Source organism: Lissotriton helveticus, chromosome 10 (assembly GCF_964261635.1).
Source record: "Lissotriton helveticus chromosome 10, aLisHel1.1, whole genome shotgun sequence".
In the NCBI taxonomy this organism is placed as follows: Eukaryota; Metazoa; Chordata; class Amphibia; order Caudata; family Salamandridae; genus Lissotriton; species Lissotriton helveticus.
The window spans coordinates 83,542,944-83,568,360 of NC_136071.1; the positions used below are offsets into that span (position 1 = coordinate 83,542,944).

Genomic DNA, 25,417 nt, shown 5'->3' on the forward strand with positions numbered 1-25,417 from the left:
AGCAGGAGGAGGAGTGGGCGTTGACCTGCTTTGTCATGGAGAGTGTGGAGTCGAGGATGACTCCTAGGTTTCGTGCATGGTTGGTGGGTGTCGGGGCTGCTCCTAGTGCCGTCGGCCACCAGGAGTCGTCCAAGGCCGAGGGGGTGGAGCCGAGGATGAGGACCTCCGTCTTGTCCGAGTTCAGCTTCAGTCGGCTTTTCCTCATCCAGTCGGCGATGGCCTTCATTCCTTCGCGGAGCTTGGTTTTGGCGGCCAGCTATGCGCTGGCTTAGTATACGGCTGGATTGGTGAATGGACACAGGGCATGGTAGAATGATTCAAGGCTGAGGAATTGTTGAATGAACATACTTGACAAGAGGAAAAATTAGTAGAGGACCATATGCCATTGGCTGAGACAATTAGACTGCTGAATGACACTCCATATAGCAGGCCATATAGCAGGCCACTGTGAACCCTTAGACATTTGCTTTTATGGGGCCAGTGATTTGTGATGGCGGTAGGTTGATAGGAAACGAACTCTGAGCAAAGTGTGTGGCAATGAACAGACGTAAGGGGATGTGGTTAAAAGTAAGGACATTATGTTGATTCTGATTGGAGGAGATGGCGGTGAATTTGATCCGGCTTCTGTTACAGTTGATGGTTTAGCAACACCAACAAGTATAAGCAGGAGAGTGCAATGGTTTACACACACATCCTGCAAAGTATTATGATGATTAACATGGATATAAAGTCAGACCATCCAGCATTTCGCAATTTTGCGATTCGCAAAAAAATTGCGAAATCAAATAAGGAGAGGATGTCTCCTCACAACCAGAGCTACCAACTTTGGAACTGGGGAACTAGGTTTGAGACTTGGCATCGGCTCAAAATCCTGTGATTCTGGGCAAATCACTTAATCTACCTGTGCCTACCAAAAAAGGAATGTGTCCTTGTGTAACGTAACTGGTGCTCAGGTGAAGCACTCCAATACCTTCCGGTAGAGTTCGTGCTATAGCCCATATAAATCTGCCCAAAAAAAAGAGCACGAAGAACGCAAGATTTACAGTTTTTGCTGCAAATAAAGTCTCCCAGCAGACAGCAAAAAAAATGGTGACTTCTTATTGGCTGTATGCACACATATCACTAGGTGCAGCCGTACAGCCATAATAGCGGTTTGTCCTCTGTCTTTCCTGAAAGTAAAAAACCCACTTGGCACAAAACTGATGAGTTTGTTCATGCTACTGTCACATGAAATGGGAGCCAGAATTATAGCTTCAGAGCAAAGGCTTTGCCTTCAAGCAAAAGGTCCAGCTCCTTGAGAGGGGAAACATCCTTTACAACGCAACTTTTACAACGCACTACCATTACGACGCAATTATTACAATGCAAGTCATTACAACGAATTGCGCTGGAGGGCGCTCTAGGATAGGGAATAGTTTAATTACTATCCAACACCTTCCCTACTATCCACGGGGACTGGGGTTGGAATAGTAAATGAAACTATTCACTATCCAGCGCCCCCCAACGCAAGTCGTTGTAACGACTTGCGTTGTAAAAGTTGCGTCGTAATGGCATTAGTTGTAAAAGCATGCGTTGTAATGTCATACATCCCTTGAGAGTGGCACTTCAATCATCCGGCGATCAGTGTCACTCAAGCGCCGGGAGTACCGCTGTCACCATGGGATGCATTGCACACATACACAAGATGAAACCATGCTCACAAGATGACCAGAGCATACCATTTCCAGGAAATTGACTTTATTTTGCGCCGGGACACCCCCGTTGGGGGTAGCCGTGCACTCTATAAGTGATAATAATAATAATTTCAATTGATATTGGATTAAACTGAGTTACATGGCAGAAGACCTGCCAGCTGTGGAGATGGGGAACCATGTTCGAGTCTCGGCATCGTCTCAACATGCCGTGATTCTCTGCAAATCACTTATTCTTCCTGTGCCTACCAAAAATGAATATGTCCTTGTGCAACATCACTGGTGCTCATGTAAAGTGCTCCAATACCTTCGGGTCGAGCTTGTGCTATATAAAACTGCAAAAAAAAAATCACGTTCCTTGCCAAAGGCAGATGCTTGGTATAGTTGTCTACTGCCTTGGCACAGTCTGCTGGCATCTTGGCGCTGCTGTCACTATTATCAGCCAGCTTCTGAGGAATTACCCTGAGAACAAGAGACTGAAAAGAATTAGAGCTCATAAGCCCTTCACAGTCCCTTCTTCCAGCTGGTGTACACAATCAGAGGTATTCTCCACACAGACCACCCAGGTTCACTTGTTAAAAGCCGGCACGGCTCGCGTTCAAGAACAGCACGAGTTGTATTTGTAAAACTATTTTCTAGCTATGGCCGGTGAAGAAACGTTTCCTAATGCCTTGCCACACCGCCTTAAGACTCTCACGGTGAGTAGTTGTGCTTTACCAACCCTGATTGATTGATTGATTGAATGACATCTGTTTGAAGCCTCTCTTTCAAACACGCTACTCGGTGGTGGAAAGCTGGATGTGGTAAAAAGCTTGCTAGTCAAGTGTTCTCAAAGAGAGGCCAAGGTAGACAGGTGAGTTCTTCTGTTACTTTGGAATTTAAAGATAATAACTCCCAGCTCTAACATTCCCAAAGCTTGACCTTGGGCTGGTACATTATTGGGCTGTGGGCTTTGGTTTTCTTTCATGCACACCACCGTGAGATGATGAACTGGCAGTGGGGGGGTGCTTCAGGGATTTCTTTGCAAAGCTGCTGTGTGGCTCAAATAAAACCTGACCCCTTTGGCTTGTATTGCAGATTCAGCCAACACCAATTTGCAAACCTACAAGTCACAGCAGGACAGAAACATTATGGAGGGCTAAAGGTGCCAAGGCATTTGGTAGTTGTGCACAGAACAGTTATGAACCTCCCCCAGCCTCTGAAGACTGCCTCACTGCCCACCCTCACACCAAGCCCTCCCCCATGTAGGCACACCCATCCTCAAGGAGGGGTCATAAGACACCTCCTCTTTAGTCTGGACACAATAACAGGACAGACAGCGAGTGTTCAAAAGTGAGAACAGATATGGCCACCATTAAAGTCTCTGCAGGTCTTCCTCATGAAGGCAGCTTCCCTGGCAAGTATATAGAAAACTGGCTGATGCTAGCCCACTTTAAAGGTCCTTGTAGCACCCTGTCTTCCCCTACTTCAAATTTATTTTTTAACCCCTTCGCTGCTCGCTGTATTTCCCCGCTGTGCTGGGGGGCGTACAGCGCCCCCATGCTTCATGACGAGGTCAGCCCGTCATGAGCCACGGCGCTCTGGTGCTCATGACGAGCTGAGCTCGTCATGACCGCGCCTGTTCCAATGGAACGTTCAGCACAATAGGGGAATCAGCCCAGCGTGCGAGCGTTCCACGGAACGGGAACGGTCATGACGAGCTCAGCTCGTCATGAGCACCGGAGCGCCGTCGCACATGACGAGCTGAGCTCGTCATGAGCATCCAAGGAGTTAAACTCGTAAGAGTTATAATGGAAGTGTGAACATGATGCATACAAGGAATTTGAAAGTAGATTAGAGGTGTAAAAGTGTACACTTCGGCACTGTAAAGCATGGAAATGTAAGTGACACAGTATATGTCCGAGGACTTCTTGGCACTGTAGAGAAAAGCCAGAGAAAGAGAAATCATGTTCAGCGTGGATGTAGCCAGAGCCAGCAAGGATCTAAGATGGACCTTGATGGTATGAACAGTCTGCTACTAGTTTCCACTGATTTAAAGCTGAGAAGGAATGATAACAGGTAAAATGAAGTGCCGCGATAGTGCCCTAAAATTTCCATTTTTGTGGCGCAAAATTTCTTTCTTTTCACTGCCAAATTTGCAAATCTATGATGCAATATCCCAGGGGTTCTGAAGCAGTACTGAGGGTAGCCGGGGTGGATGAGTAAGGTGTGCTAGCGTTTAAACTGTTGATGTTCTTTAGAGAATTGCTGTACAATGATTGCGCCAATACTAGCCATGTTGTGTTGGTCTACTATAATTGATCAAATGTGGAAAAAGGGATGGATATGTGTTCTGAAAACAATTTTAAAAAGTTCTCTTGCTAAGAAGAAACTTAGCAGTAAGTGTGTGTCCAACTGTGTGACTGGACCGTCCGAGTTCGGGAATTATGAGACCATGTAACTGGGGATTTTCATCTAAAGAGATCATATCTGAGGGCGGTAAGACTACTGTCATCTTGCGACCGGAGACTTTCTGCTTAAGATAATCATGCATGGTGGCGCTGAGACTGTCAAACAATTATCCCATGGAAAATTCTTCTAAAGGAGACCACTTCTGTAGGTGATGAGGCCACGAACACATTGTCATTTGGGAGATACTTCTCAAATTGACTGATTAAAGTCCACGGGCACAATGTGTCTTAGTTATTTCTCCGTAAAATAATCTGTATGAAGCGGAAGGGAGCATAGGCGCATGGTGGTAAATACTCTTTGTAATTACTGCTAGTGGGGTGATAGACCATGGAGACCAAGTCAGTCAAAGGTATCTGCTTGTACAGCTTTGTTATTCTTGGCGAGACCATGGCCACAGACTGACTTAGAAATTCCTCTTTGAGATGACCATGTTGGGGGATGGTAAGGTCAAGCACAGAGACTTTAAATTTACTGTTCCTTGAGCAGACCACAATTGGAAGTCCAGCCCCGGAATAGCTAGCCAGAGGGCTCAATGAAATACGCATTTGCTGTTGACATCTTTGGATGACCTGCTGGTCAAGAGTTCCAACCGCAGCAAAGTCGACTCAGCCTTTCATCCTTCTGAGGTTGGTACCATTTGCTAACAGTAACACCTTTCATTATTACAGAGCTTAGAAACATTCAACCCTCAATGTTAAGTGTTTTATTGAAACATATATGACATTACAATGTCTGCATATTCAAAACATGGCTCAAACTTTGCTGACACTACTTCACCAGTAAGCCAAATAAAACAGATAAGCCTTCAGCATGGACCCATAGCTCAAACATAAGTCCATTGAAGGAAACCATTGGTCAGAGGCAACAAGGTTTGTAAAAGGTGTAAGACATAGAAGTAGGCACCCACTGACCTTTGCTAGCATCTAAATCTAACCTTATGATCAACAGAATCACGTACCTGGTAGGAGTAGTTCTTGTTGTAGATGTTGTTCACTGGGATGTCAGACCCGTCAAGCGTGCAGTCGCTGTAGGGGCTACTCAGCTTGGAGGATTCCGTCTAAGACAAAGAAAGACAAGCACACAGTGACCATTAAAATGTCTTCTTAGGAGGAATGAATCTCAATTCTGCTTACTGTTGGCATTCCTGCAAGCTATTTTTTTTTAATAAACAAAGAGATTCTATCAAAAAAGTGATAACGTGGTAAAATTTTTAATTGGTTTCAATTTTTCTAACAAACGTGCTAGGCTCTCTCTTAAAGGTGAAAAGACCAGAGCGCAATGTGCTTTTTTAAAATACCCCTCACACACTAAAAAAATCCAATAGTGTCATGCTTCATCATAGGGGTCTTCCCGCCCCTATAACGGGACGGGGCGTGCTACGACCAAGCGAATACGCGGGAGCACTTATATTGTGACAGTGACTATGTGTGAGTGCACAGGTGTCAGTGAAAGTGTAGGGACCTCAAAAAAGTGAATTAATAAAAAATATAAAAATTCCCTGGCATAGTAGAAAAAATACTTTATTCACTTCTCTAGCTGGGAACATTAAGAAGGGGTTGTGAGGTAGAGCAGTAGCTAGCTACCTAGTCGACATGTTTCGTAAGCAGTCCCCTACTGCTTACTCATCAGGACCAAAAAGCGATCCCTACTAGAATATACTCAGTTGTACAGAATATGCCTACTGTCCTACAAACAGCACAGCAAAAATAAGCTGACTGTTTCGTGCTCCGGGGCATGAGTTGGCCCAGTGAAGCAAAAATAATGATACAAATAGTATCAAAAAGGGACCTATTCTGGTCTCTGTGGAGAAAAGGAAAAAAGAGAGAAAAACAACACGTATGCGTAAATTTACGTCATGATCCAATGATAGGTACAGATATTCAATTATGTACCAGTATGCCTTATTTATCAAAAGCAGTCATATCCCTTTGTATATTGGGAAAGGATATTGCATTAGTTATAAACAGCGTCCTATAGCTGGTTATAGAAACAGGGACCTCAAACTGCTCGGTTCCACTGTCATCTCATCACACACATACACAATCACGACTCAATGCATTACCACTGAACAAGCAATTCAAAGGGAGGGACCTCCTTTACCTTTGGTTTCTATCAGAGAGAATATTGAAACGCTAGCCGTTATTAGCGATATTGTGAACACTACAATACGTACACTTTTTAGTTAATTTCAATGCCCCATGAGTTTGCAGGCGAGGGGTGTTCTTCCGCGGTACTGTGAAAACAAAACCGCACCTTGGTTTTAATTGTTGCGCAAAGACCAAAACTATCGTTTGTGCCCGTGACCCATTTTTTAAAGACTCGAGGTCAGAGTCTATTACTCACATGTCCGGCGAGGAGAAGAAGCATTGTTCCCACCCCCGTGCTACTCCGAGGAATACCCGGCTTGTATGTCTCGTGTTTCTTAAGAAGTATTGTTTCCGCATCGTCATCCGGCAATCCTGTGTATGACTAGTGCGTCAACCTCCCAAAATGGCCGCCACCTGATGGAACAATGTGAGGAGAAGGACAGGAGTCTTTCTACTCTTTCTTTTCTCGGGGTGGGGGTGCGCAATAATTAGGGAAACACGCGCATAATTAATAATATTCTTTTTGGTACATGAGGAAATTCTTAATAAATTGGTATGGTCGTGTTGGTTATCAGTACAGACAAGTACTCATACCATATCCCATTACATTTGTTATGTCTATGTTGGGGAAACAAAAAAACAAAAAAACCAAGGATTCACAGGGCCGGTGTTATCGCTCTGTCTAGTAATTGTAGTGACACAGTCAGAGGAATGCATGACCTTATTTACGTTGTCAGACATGGCATTCTCATTAAAGGAAATCGGAAGGGTTTTCTGGGATAGTGAGTGGACCTACTCCAAGGGGGATACATTAAAGTTGAGCCCAAGGGATATCATCGTTCAACCCAATCTTATGTGACTGAACACGAAACACCCATCTTTGTTCCTTCTCTAAGAGGGTTCTCTCGTTGCTGACAGTTTCAATCACGGTCCATTGAATTTCTTCTGGTTTGTGACCCATTTCAAGGAAGTGATTGGTGAGTTTTGTACTGGATTTCCTGCATTTTATTGTACTCTTGTGTTCGCCTATCCTGATCTTTACTGCCCTGCTCGTCATCCCTACATACTCAAGTTTGCATGGACAGGTGATCAGGTATACGACGTTCACACTGTTGCAGTTACTGAAACCCCTTTGTTCCCAGTTTGTTGAATGTTATATTCTTGCTCTTCTGAGTCAGGCAACAAACCTTACACCCTCCACATGGATAGTGGCCTTGGACAAAGTTCGGATTTCGAGAGCAAAGAACAACTGCCGTGAAAGCCTACTGGAGCCTAAGATACCAAAGGTGGAAGAAAAAAGACCTATTTGCGTAACCACATATAACACCAGCTCTAATTTGGTTACGAAAATCATTAACAAAAACTGGAGTATCTTGAACAGTGGAGGCCTACAGATACCTAAACCCATGTTTGCCCACAAAAAAGCCCAGAGTTTAAGAGACGTTTTGGTCCACACAAGACCGAAATCGGACACTAACAACGTACAAAGAAATCCGAACTTTGTCCAAGGCCACTATCCATGTGGAGGGTGTAAGGTTTGTTGCCTGACTCAGAAGAGCAAGAATATAACATTCAACAATGGAACAAACTGGGAACAAAGGGGTTTCAGTAACTGCAACAGTGTGAACGTCGTATACCTGATCACCTGTCCATGCAAACTTGAGTATGTAGGGATGACGAGCAGGGCAGTAAAGATCAGGATAGGCGAACACAAGAGTACAATAAAATGCAGGAAATCAAGTACAAAACTCACCAATCACTTCCTTGAAATGGGTCACAAACCAGAAGAAATTCAATGGACCGTGATTGAAACTGTCAGCAACGAGAGAACCCTCTTAGAGAAGGAACAAAGATGGGTGTTTCGTGTTCAGTCACATAAGATTGGGTTGAACGATGATATCCCTTGGGCTCAACTTTAATGTATCCCCCTTGGAGTAGGTCCACTCACTATCCCAGAAAACCCTTCCGATTTCCTTTAATGAGAATGCCATGTCTGACAACGTAAATAAGGTCATGCATTCCTCTGACTGTGTCACTACAATTACTAGACAGAGCGATAACACCGGCCCTGTGAATCCTTGGTTTTTTTGTTTTTTTGTTTCCCCAACATAGACATAACAAATGTAATGGGATATGGTATGAGTACTTGTCTGTACTGATAACCAACACGACCATACCAATTTATTAAGAATTTCCTCATGTACCAAAAAGAATATTATTAATTATGCGCGTGTTTCCCTAATTATTGCGCACCCCCACCCCGAGAAAAGAAAGAGTAGAAAGACTCCCGTCCTTCTCCTCACATTGTTCCATCAGGTGGCGGCCATTTTGGGAGGTTGACGCACTAGTCATACACAGGATTGCCGGATGACGATGCGGAAACAATACTTCTTAAGAAACACGAGACATACAAGCCGGGTATTCCTCGGAGTAGCACGGGGGTGGGAACAATGCTTCTTCTCCTCGCCGGACATGTGAGTAATAGACTCTGACCTCGAGTCTTTAAAAAACGGGTCACGGGCACAAACGATAGTTTTGGTCTTTGCGCAACAATTAAAACCAAGGTGCGGTTTTGTTTTCACAGTACCGCGGAAGAACACCCCTCGCCTGCAAACTCATGGGGCATTGAAATTAACTAAAAAGTGTACGTATTGTAGTGTTCACAATATCGCTAATAACGGCTAGCGTTTCAATATTCTCTCTGATAGAAACCAAAGGTAAAGGAGGTCCCTCCCTTTGAATTGCTTGTTCAGTGGTAATGCATTGAGTCGTGATTGTGTATGTGTGTGATGAGATGACAGTGGAACCGAGCAGTTTGAGGTCCCTGTTTCTATAACCAGCTATAGGACGCTGTTTATAACTAATGCAATATCCTTTCCCAATATACAAAGGGATATGACTGCTTTTGATAAATAAGGCATACTGGTACATAATTGAATATCTGTACCTATCATTGGATCATGACGTAAATTTACGCATACGTGTTGTTTTTCTCTCTTTTTTCCTTTTCTCCACAGAGACCAGAATAGGTCCCTTTTTGATACTATTTGTATCATTATTTTTGCTTCACTGGGCCAACTCATGCCCCGGAGCACGAAACAGTCAGCTTATTTTTGCTGTGCTGTTTGTAGGACAGTAGGCATATTCTGTACAACTGAGTATATTCTAGTAGGGATCGCTTTTTGGTCCTGATGAGTAAGCAGTAGGGGACTGCTTACGAAACATGTCGACTAGGTAGCTAGCTACTGCTCTACCTCACAACCCCTTCTTAATGTTCCCAGCTAGAGAAGTGAATAAAGTATTTTTTCTACTATGCCAGGGAATTTTTATATTTTTTATTAATTCACTTTTTTGAGGTCCCTACACTTTCACTGACACCTGTGCACTCACACATAGTCACTGTCACAATATAAGTGCTCCCGCGTATTCGCTTGGTCGTAGCACGCCCCGTCCCGTTATAGGGGCGGGAAGACCCCTATGATGAAGCATGACACTATTGGATTTTTTTAGTGTGTGAGGGGTATTTTAAAAAAGCACATTGCGCTCTGGTCTTTTCACCTTTAAGAGAGAGCCTAGCACGTTTGTTAGAAAAATTGAAACCAATTAAAAATTTTACCACGTTATCACTTTTTTGATAGAATCTCTTTGTTTATTAAAGTTCTGTTAGGAGGGTGATTCTATCAGTACCTCTACGCTCCCCCTTTGTTTTGGAATTCCTGCAAGCTACCCTGGACACCTTCCTGCACATAAACCATCATCCCCATGACGCAGGCATCCTTGCACCATGGTGCAAGGGTGCCTGCGTCAGCACATGGCAGCTAGTTGTGCACCAGAACAGGGGAGAGCAAAGACATCCGTCATATCTTTGTGTATAAGACACATCCCTGTGCTTCAGAATTAACGCAGCGCGACGCAACCAAATGACTTTCGGCACCACGCTGCGTTAATTCTTTGTAGACAAGGCCCACAATTTCTAAGTACTGGCAAATTGGGGACTATGTATGGCGACTCTTAGTCGCTGTTTTGGGAAACTTATTTTAGGGAAATGGAGGCTCATATCAATCAGTCTAAATATTGCACTATCGAGGCCAATTTTTTGTCCATATTTTAACTCATTCGCACAATATGTGTGCTAATCTTAAACCCTGGATGTAGTTTGCGAAGTAGCGCTACGCGTAGCTACGCAAAGTGCACTTCGCACTACGCAAGCTATGCGTAGCTACGCAAACTGCGTAGTGCATTGTGCAAAATGCTGTTCGCATCGATTGCACAGTGCCGGATGCTAGTCCGCACTGTGCAATCAGTGCAAACTGCATCTTGAACAGTGCAAGCGGTCGTTTTCTACAGCTCGAGTAGATTTCTACTCGAGCGGCAGCTTTCTCAACGCGGACTGGTAGTTTATCATTCGAGCGGCGCGAGCATACGCGATCACTCGCAATGAGAAACCTGACCTTCCCACGTTGAGAAGCTTGCCGGGAGGTTTATCTTCCACGCTCGCGATCGGCAACTTGATGTTGCTGATTGCGAACGAGGAAAAAGTCTCGCCGGGATGTCAATTTGCTTGCTCGCGGCCGCCAACTTGACGCTGAGGACCGCGAGCAAGCAAAAAGTTACCTCTGCACTACGCTACGCGTGTTTGCACTGTGCTAGGTGCAATTTGCGTAGTGTGAAGTAGCGCAAACTTCGCAAACTTTGCGAGCGTAGCGTAGTGATTTGCCCAGGCTTACTAATCTTCTCCAGCAAAAGGAATAGTTTAATTAATGCCTCATAAATTGGCTGCCAATACAAAAAGAAGCAATATTGCTAGCCAGCCTGAAACTCAACCCCTCTTGTAAAAAACCAGACAAAGGTAAATAAATATACCAAGATGTGTTTTTAGATTTTGTTTATTTAAATTGTGACCAGGCTTTAGTTTAACTACAGCTAGTAATACCACATTTGTGATAAAATGTTGGCGCACCGTAGAAACATTTGAAGCATCCTATTGCCAAAGGAGAAGAAGATGTAAATTCTGTCTGGCCAGTCAGGGAAGCCCACACACTCCCAAAGTTGGTAAACAGCCTTCAGGGAGACCAGGATCCCAGAATGCATCTGTGTATGTGGTAAAACACAACAGGAAGGTATCAACTTTATCTTACTCTTCCATTTGTGTAGGAAGCGATAATCAAATGGAAATCACTAGCATCATTCGCGCTTGAGACCTGTGCCGATCCTGTCAATCAAGGACTCTCTCCCTCAGGCTTAGAAAGACTTGGTTGTGTGATGGGCTGATCTTTGAGGAGGCCGGTGCATCCTAAGAAAAGCCCCCCCCCCACCCGGCATTACACTTGGAAGTGCCCCTGGGCCTGGCAAGTTCTTGGCCATGTGGGTACCAAGAATGAAGATATTCGAGATTCTACACATGCAGTTTTCTAGCTGTTTATTGAAATTGCAGCTCTCTGGAGAGGGGTCACTCACCAGCTGGAGCCCAATGGAGGTTTCCATGGCCGTTTCAATGTCAGTCCCAACATCTTCCACAAATGGGTATTCACTTTGATCGTGCACCAGGATTTTGGCCCCAGCGGATATGGATAGAAAGGGGTTGTACTCTGCCTCGTCAATGTGGAGGATGACCTGCAAGCCTGCAACGGCGAAAGAGAGAACAGAACAGAGATCACAAGAGAGAACAGAACAGAGTTCAAATCTATAGGTGGAAACATAACTTTGTCCACCATAGGTCTGACTTTTCACTCAATATAAGTCCAGGCAGAGGAAGAAAAAAGCACTAAGAGTCTGTTTTAGTTCTTGGCGGGTGCTATACTCCGTAATGCACCTGATGGATATTCCATACGCTGCATTACAAGTGCCATAGGATATAATGCACTTGTAATATATCATATGGGCTATCCATCATGTTTGTGATGGAGTAACCCATCCGCCAAGGTCTAAGTCAGACCCTAAAGCTTTCTGCAACAGATATGTTTCGGCTTCCAGCTGCCTTTGGATTCCAACCCAGCGAATGTTGATGGAAACAGAAAGGCGGTGATCTTTCTTACTTTTGGGTTTAGGAGATATTTTACGACAATTCTGCTTTCTTATTGCTAAATGCCTTCCATAAGTTGGTGAGAAGTGATGTTTCCAGGATTTCTTCCTGGAGTCTGTGAATAGTTTACCTTCTCCTCCCGGATGACCCTCAAAACATCCCATGCACTCATGTTTAAGTTGACTAATTCATCAATACCTATTTCCAGAGGGGTACAGGGTGTGACACCCACATTTATGCAACATGACAGGACCTTTTTACACCGTGACAGCCGTAGAAAGTTATACAACTGTTAAAAGAAGCTCCAGACTATACCATTGTGCATGTGGAGCAGCCTGGGTGACATGTACCCTGCTGCAAGCACAGAAAAAGGCCCCCTGTCAGTACTACAATAAAGATATAATTGGGGTGCAGTGAGCCAATCACACCCCAGGACCTCGGTTTCTCTGCACCTGCTGCACTAATGATGCTGCACCCTGTTAATGACTCTCCAAGTACCCCATTCTACCTGCCTTTCAGAGGAAATATCAGTCCCTCTCTCATCTTCTTCCTCCCTTTCATGTCCTCCCCACTATCCTTTTCCTCTTGTTTTCTTCCTTCTATTCTGTCTCTCACTCTTCAATACTTCCTTTCTCCCTTCGCTTCCTTCCTAATATCTTTTGTCTGTCCCTATTTATTTCCTCTTCCCTTGTTCTTTTTGATTGTCCTTGCCTCCTTTCTCTTGCTGTCTGTCTCTTAACTCCTCTCATTCTGTCATTTTCTCTCTTTCTTCTTTGCTTCACATTTTCTCTTCTCTTCCTCCATTTCTCACTTATCTTCTACTCAAGCCGTACTCAAATCCCTTGCACCCTCCCCAAAGCGTAAACATAAAGCAGGGCCCCAACCACGCTCTGTGTTTGAAAATTTCTGAAAGGGCTACCTCAAAAACAAGTGCATCTGGTACTGCCCCCCCCCCCCTCTCTACTCTGTGCCCTGGTGTCACTGCACCAGCTGCACCACTGGTTGCTACATGTATTGTGACTTGAAAAAAGATTCAGGTCTTCCCAGAGTTTACCTCTTGCATCCTGTTCGCAAGATGATCTGCTGAGATGGTGTAGGGGCAGGCAATGAGGTGTCATAAGTAGGGATGGATTCAGAGAAGCCTACACTAGAATGGGTTCTGATTTGGGAAGTGATGTGTGTTAGGATCGACCAATAGACAGAAATGTATAGGCTGTCAAAACATCTACCAAGCATGAAGATTCATTTACAAAAATGTTGAGATCTTATAAATTACTATAAGTAGTCAGGCTCCCTTACCACCCTTTGTAGAATTGAGTCATGTATCCTCCTTACCGGAGACCGAGTCGAGGTAATCGTTGCTGCATGTAGAAGATTTTGTAGGGAGCGGCGTGTACTTTAAAGAAATGTTGCCACTTATTTTAACACCAAGGGGAATGCGTACGAGAAAATGTTGGAGTGCTGTGTAACGCCAAATTTGCAAAGGCGCGCTCCGACATTTTCTAAATGAAGGGAAGAGCCGTATTTACAAAAATACAGTGCGCCCCTGTGTTTCCCCTAGCACTGGTGCTAAAAAAGCTGCCTAGCGCCAGTGTAGGCACACTTGCGCCATGTAGCAAGGGTGCCTGCGCTGCAGGGGCGATTGTTTATGTGCAGGAAGGCACACCTTCCTGCACATAACCTTCCTGCACATAAATAATCAATAATGATGATTTGCTGCAGCACACATAGAAAGAGCAAAATACGAGGAGAAATTAATAATTCTTCCTCTTATTACCATCCTATGACCAGGTTTTACCTTGCCTTGGCTTTTGGCGCTGCCCCAACCTTGTAATTATAGGGTAGCATCAAAAAGCAATGGATGTTGTGGCGGAACGCCCAGAGCAACACCCATTGCTCGCCCCTTTGGCGCCGCAGATTGCTGCTGAAAGGGGCATATTTAAGAGGTGTTGTTAATCCCCGTTAAGTGGCTTAACGCCACCTTGTATATATGGGGTAGGGAGCAACGCCAGCGGAATGTCAGAAAAAGTGACGCTCCGGTGGTATTAGAGCCTTTTAAATATGTCCCCAAGTATTTGTAGAAATTTTTTTATAGCCTTGTTCCCCTTAATACTCCACTACTGGGTGGGAATGGGCGTGTAGACTCAGGCGTAGGTTCTGGTAGGTTTGCACTTGATAGCCAGGTGGCTACAGCACAGTGGGAAGAGATCATCTACCCACACCGTGATGTGGTGACGGGTCTACGGGGATAATCGGTTTTGTAGGGACGCAATAAAGTCTGGCGAGGAGGAGTTTAAAGTGGAGAGGTGGTGAGCACTTGCTGCAGAGTAGACAGTAAAAGTGTAGGTGCTTCTATATGTTGTGTTAGTGTGTGATGTAACAAGAGTGCTCCATTTAAGAGGTAAGGAGGGATGGGGGGGGGGACGCAACACCGGGTACAAATGTTCATTGTCAATACAGAAGTGATGTTTCAGTGTTTTTCCAGGCCTACAGGGTGGAAATCAGGCTGTGGGGAGGAGACACAAGCAGGTGGCTCCTAGGGAAGCATATTGGTGGGTGTGTAGGTAAGATTAGATTCAAGCTAGAGACAAAAAAAAGTGACAGCCGGATAAAAAAGGTAATTTTAGCATATGATACGGAGTTAAAGATACCCAACAAGGTGTCATCTTTAGTGAAAATTAATGGTTCTAGAGAAGGGCCCTCACCGTAGGTGCTGCCGCCGGTAGACGTACTCATTATGGTCCCATCCTCACCGCTGTTGAAGGTGTAACAATTTCCATATTGTGGGTGATGGAAGAGCTTGAAGTTTCTGAAAGAAAATAAGAGGCAGCTCAATGAATCCCCATCTCATGGTCAAGGCGTATTACTGCTCTCTGTCTCCTGCCATCATGAGTTCAACCCCACTGTCCATGTCGCTGTGAGGGTGACCCACCCACCACCATCCAATGGGGTGTTGGTGCTTCCTTCTGTCATCTCTGTTGATGCAAGGGCTTCTCTCTCTCTCTGTTCTCTGCAACCTATAGCGCTACCACTCATCCAATGGGATTGTGAGTGTTCTCCATGTCACCCAAAGGCCTGGTAGTCTTTCTCCCTGCCCAAGTAGCTTTAAGTAAGAGTCCATGTGTGTGCTCAGCACTGGGAAGTAATCAGAGTGGGGTTCTATCTATGAGCTGATGGAGCAAGGATCAAGGGGTAGCGTGCCCGGCTACTCACCTGGAATTGCTGCAGGACATCCCATTGAAGAAGCAGGTAACAAGTAACTCGTCCGCGGTGTAGCCCATCTCAATCTTTTTCTCCATTGGAACCTGTGCCATCAAGTTTGTGTAGTGGAGATAGTACCACTGCTGGATGGCATTCACACCCGAGCTGAAGGTGTAGGTGGTACAGTCCGAAGTGTTGAACTGATTACACTAATTCAGAGAACAAAAAAAAAATTCGACTTAGCAATACATCCCATCTTGGCTCTTGCCGAAAGACTAAATTGTGTGAATCTGTTATCCTAAAGGGGAAATGTTCTATATACCAGACCAATGCCTGGATGCCAAGCCATCAAGTACTAGAGCAGAAAGACCGTGTATTCCTGGAGGAATCCCATGAACGAAATAATAGAACATGTGACCACTCTGTATCTATGTACTGAACCATCAAAGCCCACCCAGGTCAAACAGCAAAGAACTACATATCGCTAAATAAAGTCATAATGGAGAAAGTGCATTTATCAGTCTTTACTCAATGAGCCCTGGGCATGAAAATCTCTGCATATGTGTGCCAATGGTGCCTGATTTATGTGTTGGTGAACAATTAGTGGTAAAGTGTCCTGCTAAGGAATAGCTATACATGGCCAAAACAGTATTTAGACAGAATATCGAAACAAAAATATCATGAAACAAAATATTGTGTCAAGAATATTGAAGACACCAATATCATGAAGGTAAGTTTCTATGGGTAAGCAAACTTTACTATATATAACTCTTAATATATGTACCATGACGATGTATATATCTTCAAGGTACATAGATGTGAGGTTAAGAATAGTAAATCTATAGTTACCTATTTTCACTTACCTTCTAGATATTTTGGTCCTCAGTATTTTTGACACGATAATATGTCCACATAATATTTCTGTTTCCGATATTCTGTCAGCGATCCGGCTAAAACTTTAAGAACTCCAGAAAAGCACTTGCCTGTTGATTTAACCTAAAGACCTAAGTTGACCCTCTGGGAGAAGCCTAAAGGCTGCAGTCGGCTAGAGTATCACACTAAACTTCACAAAATGTGGGATTTGTAGATTCATCAGCTAAAGTCTGGGGATCTCACCGAGCAGTGGCATAGCTAGCCACTTTGCTGCCCGTGGTGGTCCCTCCCTTTGCCGCCAGCGGCACCCGCATGGACGTGGGGGGGGGGGGGGGGGGCGGTGGCGATAGTGCCGCCCAACGGCAAATGCATGGAAGAGCGGGGGGTCGGCCACCACCCCCAAAACTTGTGCCACCCGGGACAGATCACCCCTACCATCCCCCCCACTTGATCTGAGGGATAGTCCATTGCAGTGTTAAGCTATAACAACTTTGAGAAGCATGTGAGGTCCTAGTTTACTTGTCTGTGGAAGGTTTTCTTGCTGATTGTGGCATGTGTGCAGGCAGTGTTGGTGGCAGCATTATAACTAAAAGCTTGTTTAAATATTTGTTCTGCATTGGATTGGAGTGATTGAGTTTTGAAGGGGCCATATGGGGAGTGATGTTGCAGTAGAACTGAAAAACCCCAGCAGTCATAATCAAACAAAGCGACATTCTGGAAGGTCTGTTGTGGATTGCCAGGGATGCAAGACTGGTTAGAGAGGAATGCTTTTTTCTCCAAACTGGATTGCCCCTTGAAGGGGAAGGCCCATATTTGTTGCCCAGGACGTGTTGTGGGATTGAAATGGTAGCCTTTGGAGAGGTGGGTGGTGCTAGTATAAGTCAGGGCATTACACCCCAAGATTGCTCTGGTTGTGTTTGAAGGAGTGGGTGCCAATGATTGTGTTGAGAATTGTAGTTTTCAGGAGGATAGCTGTGTAGTGAGAGAGCTATAGAAGGTGACAGTTGCGCTTGAAAGGGGGGATGGCATTGTAGTATTGGGCTGTAGAATATTGTGGTGTATGTGTTTGTATGGGGTGGCTATAGTTGTGTTACAAGCATTGCTTTGGGCAATGGATGAGGTTATGTCACCCAAGGTCATTCTTGCTGAGTAGATGATTGTCTTGTTAATTCTTTTGCACTCACCAGTTGGAACCCAACAGTTTTCTTGGGTGCTGGCTCGGGCACAGCTGCGCGCTCGTGGGGCACAGCTGCGCGCTCCCCATCCACCATGCGTGACTTCATTCTACGTTTCCTTCCACTTGGAATGTCTGACACAAGAATCTCTTCACCCTTTATGTCTTCAATTCTCACTAATTGAATTTTCTGGAGAAATCCTTTAGGGTCGTCATCGTTCGCACGGTTAAGCGAGGCATCCGTGTCACGTCGCATGCGGAGGAGGGAATCTGGGTATCCATACAAATCCTTCAAGTTCTCGATAGTTTTCTCTTGCAGATTGGTCAAGTATGGTTTTACTTCACTGTACCTACAGAATCAAATCACAGGCCATCACTTATGGGTGCCAAGACAACATGCAGCACAAAGAGACAAGTCATATGCTCTCAAAGGTTAAAAATCAAAGGTGTACAATAATTATAGCTGTCTGACTCCAGAGGCATGCAATAACTAAAGCACATGCGAAGACTAAACCATCTGATAACTACAGCTGCACTCACAATACAGATGAATTCAGAATACAGACCCCTGTGTATCTATGGTACTCAAACTATAGAGGTATGCAATAAATGCACCACGCCATACCTGTGTTGATAGTGTTTCAATTAGCTTTTTGTGGGTAGAATTGTGGTTGGCAGTTAGTTGAGAAACTCCTTTTGTGGGTGAAAGAGCAAGTTTTGCAGGTGCATGAAAGCATTGTTCAGTGGTTTAAAGTGGGCCATACCAGCATATTTTAAAAAGGAACTGGAAAGTGTGTATTGGGCCAGTCTGTAACCAAGGAGATTGTGAGCTGAAGCAGTAGCCCCTTGCCCCTCAACACATATCTGATTCAGCCCTAGTGATTGTGCCTGCTTTTAGGGTCACACAAGCAGGCCTACACTCTCCCACTACACAACCCCTGAAGTTTGGGGAAGAGACACCAAGGTAGCAATCTCCATTTGGAGTCCACCCAGCTACTCTAAGCCTGTGCAGCCCAGACAGAAAGTCCAGAATGATGGATGTTAAGAGCAGATAGCATCTGCTGAACAATTTCACTTTAAATTAGCTGTTTTTGTGAGCACACAAATGTTTAACATGCTTCCCTTTTTCACATACTGTATTAAGGTTACTAAAGGGTAAATTTGACTCAACATGAAACTAAGTAAATAGGACACATGAACTGAATACAATCCCTAGCTTTAGTGTGTAAAGAATGTTGTAATCTGCTTTCTGTGGACAAAATTGTGTTTAGCCGTGGGTGTAGCAACTCGTTTTAGGGTTGAAAGAGCTTGTTTTTAGAAGTGCATGAATGATTGAGCCTGGCTGCAGAGCACACCTCCCTCTCACCTTACATAGCCCTTTAAGGTTCAGGTAATATGATTTGTAGACCAAGGGTTTTTATAGACCCCTGCATCTGGTTTCTAATTCACCCCTTGTGCTAGGCTTCTCACTGGGCTTAGGGTTTGGCTACTGATCGGTTGCTATGTATAGGGTTCTGATTGGTTGCTATAGTTCTTAGTGGACCTAGGAGTTAGTGCTTGATCACCGATTGGTTGATAGGGCTAAGGTTCTTATTGGCTATGGGATACAGGTTTACAGTTCTGATTTGTTAGGGTTAGCATTCCCATTGGCCCAAGGTCACCTGATAACTAAATCTATTTAACCCTAGGGCTCAGGGTGTCCATGTAAAGGACTGTAGGTTAAGGGTGTTTTCTGCTTGGGCCTGGAAAGAGCCTAGGGCCAGAAACTCTGCATCTCCACCATAAGAGTTTTAAGTAAGTAAGTAACCACTCACTTACAAAATCTTTATCAATTACTACTTCCTAAACTCTGCCTATACCAAATACACAGCCCTCATATACAATCACTGAGTGACTTTAATTACTAAACAAATCTCCCCATCAATCATCTGACATTTGTAAAAAAAAAAACAAAAGCAGCTATAGCTGCAACACCACACAACCTATCACAAACAATACAACTTAAAAACCAAAACTTGAATAAATAACAAGCAGAATGTCGGGAGGAGGCCTGGCTGTCATCCATAAAATAACATTACAAACAACAACAACTGAAAACCTTACCATGGATGGCTGTGAATCCTTGGTGATAAGATGTCACCCCACTCCAACTATAACCTACTTCTTCTTCTTAATATATACACCATCATGCAGCAACTTTAACAATGCCTTACTTGAGACAGCACCAACACCCATATGGCCACCCAAACCTTCCTAGGAGACCTCAACATTGGTCTAGCTACAACCACAGCTATCACTGCCAACCCCAAAGCCATCAACCTCCAACAAAACCTTTCTGGCCCAACTAACTACATGGGACATCTTTGGATGTCATATTTGTGCCCTTAAGAAAAGCCAAAGTTACAGAAATCTTCCCCCGTAAGCTGGGGTGACCATAACATCATTATTTTCAAGATCAATACACCTATTAATGACAAAACCTCAAAGACGCTAAAAACCAACAACAAATGCTCATATAGACAATGGAAAAAATTAGACATCACCAAATCAACACAAAAAGCACCCTAATAAACATGCAGCCGAAAGACATATACACTTTCCACAACTGGATCTCTGCTGCACTGGAGAAACAGAAACCAACTAAAATTACATCGAACGTTGACCCTAAAAAGACACCACATGCAAGAAAGACAACATCAATAGAATAAAAACACAATTCTACATTCTACAATGTAAATGGAAAAAATCAGGAGATGAAACAGACAAATGCACACCACACCACTATAACAGAGCCTACAAAAGTACTATCAGAACCACAAAAGGCAAACACTAGTCCATGTGCAGAATTGAAGCAGACTGCCCTTCTAAAGAATGCCATAAAAGAGTGCTAAAACACAGAAACACCACAATCACAAGATGTCTGTGAGAAAGTCTCTAATTAATTGACCTCAAAAATTAAAAAGATTGAAAATTACCTTAAGGAGAATGCGGACACCACCACAACAACACATGAGTTAACCACCAAGTAAAGAGATAACAATAACCATCCATCAGTGCACACTTTCAAATACCCTGTCACAAAAAGATGTCCTTAATAGTATCATTGCAGCCAGACTGCCAGGATCACCTTCGGATCTGGCACCACCAAAAATCTTTAAAGATATCCTTTTCTGAACCTAAGCAGGGGAGGTAGCCCCATGCCTACTCAACAAGTCCTTGGAAAGACTAAAAACTCCTACATTAGACCTCTCATCAAAAAGAAAACCTCGACCCATCTGACCCACGAAACAACAGGCCCACATCAAATTAAAACAAACATTCTTAGGAATTCTTTTTTAGAGAGCAATGTTTACTCAACTCTCTAACTTTACAGAACATTATGGCTTAATGTCAGATCAACAATCCGGTTTCAGACCAGGCACCGACACAGAGTCAGCCATCATGTCCATTTGGGATTAAATAAAACTCACAGTGGACAAGAGCCGACTAGCTCCCTTGTTGCTTTTGAATTTATGAGCTGCATTTGGCACTGTCCAACACTGCTTGCTACTACAGGACCTCATTGACGAGGAATTGGCGTAGGGCAGCACCACAAGTCTTCTTGCTGTACGTCCCTACGTCAATGTGAAAGGGCAGAATTCACTGTATTTACGAAACACGGTGCATTCCTGTCCTTTCCCCCTGTGCTGGCACACAATTGGCTGCCTAGTGCCTATGCAGACACCCTTGCACCATGGAGCAAGGATGGATGTATGACATTACAATGCATGCTTTTACCACGCATGCCTTTACAACACGGTTTTTACAACGCATGCCTTTACAACGCATAGCGCTTTGGGGTGCTGGATAGTGAATAGTTTAATTTACTATTCCAACTCCAGTCCCCGTGGACACTAGGGAAGGTGTTGGATAGTAAATTAAATCTATTCCCTATCCTAGAGCGCCCCCCCAGCGCAATGCGTTTTAATGGTTTGCGTTGTAAAAGTTGCGTCGTAAAGGCACTGCGTGGTAAAAGTTGCGTTGTAAAGGATGTTTCCCAGCAAGGATGCCTGCGTTGCATGCAGGATTGTTTTTGTGCAGGAAGGGGCACCTCAACCCCTCTAATAATAACTAAAATAAGGAGGAAAAGGAGAACACGAACCCCAGAGGAGCAGTGTCACAGAACACTTTCGAGAGAGATGCTTCTTACTTGTAGGGGTTGAGGTTGCAGATGGTCACTGCAGGAAAGTCCAGCTTCTGGAAGCTGACGGTGATGGAGACCGTGACGCTGTAGAAAGACATGATCAGCAGTGCACACTGCCAGAAGATCAGGCCCACGGCCCCCACGGTTAGCATGATCCAGATGAGGCGCCGCAGACGGCCCTTGGACACCACAATGCGGCGGCAACCGTGGGTGTTGGTGGTCAGGCAGTACCACTGCATCAGCTCGTAGAGCGTGGGTGCCTGCGGGCCCGTCACGGGCAGGGTCTTCTTCAGCTTCTCTTTGAGCTTCTTCTTGTGCTCGGGCATGGTGGAGGCCGCTGTGGAGAAGAGGAGCAGAAAAGAAACTCAGCTCGTGGCCTTAATGTGGAGGGACACGGGTAACACATATGAGAATCAGCTGCTTTAAGAGATACATTCAATCAGTTCATGGGAACAGAAGAGAAACTAAGGTCATGGCCTACATGCGGAAAGACAAAGTCAATACAAGAGTGAGAAGCAGCTGTCTTCAGCAAAACCATTATTTCATAAAAATAGAAGAGAAACTGAGATCACGGCCTTCATGTGGAGGGACACTGCCAACAAATGCACAAGAATCAGCTGACTTCATTGAAGCATTCTATCAGTTCATGAGAACAACAGAGAACCTGAGTTTGTGGTCTATATGTAGTGAGGCACTTCCAACACATACTTAAGAAGTACCGGCCTTCAGATACACATATGAAGTGAGACACTTGTAACATATATGAGAAGTAGCTGACTTTAGAGGCCCATATGTAGTGAGACACTTCTAACATATATGTGAGAAGTAGCTAACTTCAGAGACACATATGTAGTGAGACGCTTCTAACACATATATGAGAAGTAGCTGACTTCAGAGACCCATATGTAGTGAGACACTTCTAACAGATATATGAGTAGTAGGTGACTTCAGAGACATGTGTAGTGAGACACTTCTAACACATATATGAGAAGTAGGTGACTTCAGAGACATGTGTAGTGAGACACTTCTAACACATATATGAGAAGTAGCTGACTTCAGGGACCCATATGTAGTGAGACACTTCTAACATATATGTGAGAAGTAGCTAACTTCAGAGACACATATGTAGTGAGACGCTTCTAACACATATATGAGAAGTAGCTGACTTCAGAGAACCATATGTAGTGAGACACTTCTAACATATATGTGAGAAGTAGGTGACTTCAGAGACATGTGTAGTGAGACACTTCTAATACATATATGAGAAGCAGGTGACTTCAGAGACATGTGTAGCGAGACACCTCTAACACAGATATGAGAAGTAGCTGACTTCAGAGAACCATATGTAGTGAGACACTTCTAACAGATATATGAGAAGTAGGTGACTTCAGAGACATGTGTAGTGAGACACTTCTAATACATATATGAGAAGCAGGTGACTTCAGAGACATGTGTAGCGAGACACTTCTAACACATACATAAGAAGTAGGTGACTTTAGAGCCACATATGTAGTGAGACACTTCTAACATATATGAGAAGTAGGTGACTTCAGGGACTCATATGTAGTGAGACACTTCGAACACATACTTAAGAAGTACCGGCCTTCAGAGACATGTGTAGTGAAACACTTGTAACACATACATGAGAAGTAGCTGACTTTAGAGGCACATATGTAGGTAAACACTTCTAACACATACATGAGAAGTAGCTGACTTCAGGGACCTATATGTAGTGAGACACTTCTAACATATATGTGAGAAGTAGCTAACTTCAGAGACACATATGTAGTGAGACACTTCTAACACATATATGAGGAGTAGCTGACTTCAGGGACCCATATGTAGTGAGACACTTCTAACACATATATGAGTAGTAGCTGACTTCAATACCCATATGTAGTGAGACACTTCTAACATATATGTGAGAAGTAGCTAACTTCAGAGACACATATATAGTGAGACACTTCTAACACATATATGAGGAGTAGATGACTTCAGAGACCCATATGTAGTGAGACAATTCTAACAGATATATGAGAAGTAGGTGACTTCAGAAACATGTGTAGTGAGACACTTCTAACACATATATGAGAAGTACCTGACTTCAGGGACCCATATGTAGTGAGACACTTCTAACACATATATGAGAAGCAGCTCACTTCAGAGACCCATATGTAGTGAGACACTTCTAACACATACATGAGAAGTAGGTGACTTCAGAGACATGTGTAGTGAGACACTTCTAATACATATATGAGAAGTAGCTGACTTCAGAGAACCATATGTAGTGAGACACTTCTAACATATATGTGAGAAGTAGCTAACTTCAGAGACACATATGTAGTGAGACGCTTCTAACACATATATGAGAAGTAGCTGACTTCAGAGGCACATATGTAGTGAGACACTTCTAACACATATATGAGAAGCAGCTCACTTCAGAGACCCATATGTAGTGAGACACTTCTAACACATACATGAGAAGTAGGTGACTTCAGAGACATGTGTAGTGAGACACTTCTAATACATATATGAGAAGTAGCTGACTTCAGAGAACCATATGTAGTGAGACACTTCTAACACATACATGAGAAGTAGCTGACTTCAGAGACACATATGTAGTGAGACACTTCTAACATATATGTGAGAAGTAGCTAACTTCAGAGACCCATATGTAGTGAGACACTTCTAACAGATATATGAGTAGTAGGTGACTTCAGAGACATGTGTAGTGAGATGCTTCTAACACATATATGAGGAGTAGCTGACTTCAGAGACCCATATGTAGTGAGACACTTCTAACAGATATATGAGTAGTAGGTGACTTCAGAGACATGTGTAGTGAGACACTTCTAACACATATATGAGAAGTAGTTGACTTTAGAGGCACATATGTAGTGAGACGCTTCTAACACATATATGAGAAGTAGCTGACTTCAGAGAACCATATGTAGTGAGACACTTCTAATACATATATGAGAAGTAGCTGACTTCAGAGAACCATATGTAGTGAGACACTTCTAACACATACATGAATAGTAGCTGACTTCAGAGACCCAAATGTAGTGAGACACTTCTAACATATATATGAGAAGTAGGTGACTTCAGAGACCCATATGTAGTGAGACACTTCTAACAGATATATGAGAAGTAGGTGACTTCAGAAACATGTGTAGTGAGACACTTCTAACACATATATGAGAAGTAGTTGACTTTAGAGGCACATATGTAGTGAGACACTTCTAACACATATATGATAAGTAGCTGACTTCAGGGACCCATATGTAGTGAGACACTTCTAACACATACATGAGAAGTAGGTGACTTCAGAGACATGTGTAGTGAGACACTTCTAATACATATATGAGAAGTAGCTGACTTCAGAGAACCATATGTAGTGAGACACTTCTAACACATACATGAGAAGTAGCTGACTTCAGAGACCCATATGTAGTGAGACACTTCTAACATATATGTGAGAAGTAGCTAACTTCAGAGACACATATGTAGTGAGACGCTTCTAACACATATATGAGAAGTAGCTGACTTCAGAGGCACATATGTAGTGAGACACTTCTAACACATATATGAGAAGCAGCTCAATTCAGAGACCCATATGTAGTGAGACACTTCTAACACATACATGAGAAGTAGGTGACTTCAGAGACATGTGTAGTGAGACACTTCTAATACATATATGAGAAGTAGCTGACTTCAGAGAACCATATGTAGTGA

At 43.7% G+C, this 25,417-nt stretch overlaps 1 protein-coding gene across 1 annotated transcript in view; it reads right to left on the minus strand.

Moving 5' to 3' along the window:
* The window catches only part of SCNN1G (sodium channel epithelial 1 subunit gamma), a 74,692-nt gene that overhangs the window by 20,205 nt on the left and 29,070 nt on the right, over positions 1-25,417 (minus strand). Inside the window, exons 2-7 of the mRNA XM_078664168.1 lie at positions 21,689-22,019; positions 17,510-17,849; positions 15,465-15,661; positions 14,957-15,060; positions 11,687-11,850; positions 5,101-5,199 (exon numbers count right to left, since the gene is read on the minus strand). Of these exons, the coding sequence (XP_078520294.1) occupies positions 5,101-5,199; positions 11,687-11,850; positions 14,957-15,060; positions 15,465-15,661; positions 17,510-17,849; positions 21,689-22,008 (1,224 nt within the window). The 5' untranslated portion in view covers positions 22,009-22,019. The remainder of the gene's footprint in view (positions 1-5,100; positions 5,200-11,686; positions 11,851-14,956; positions 15,061-15,464; positions 15,662-17,509; positions 17,850-21,688; positions 22,020-25,417) is intronic.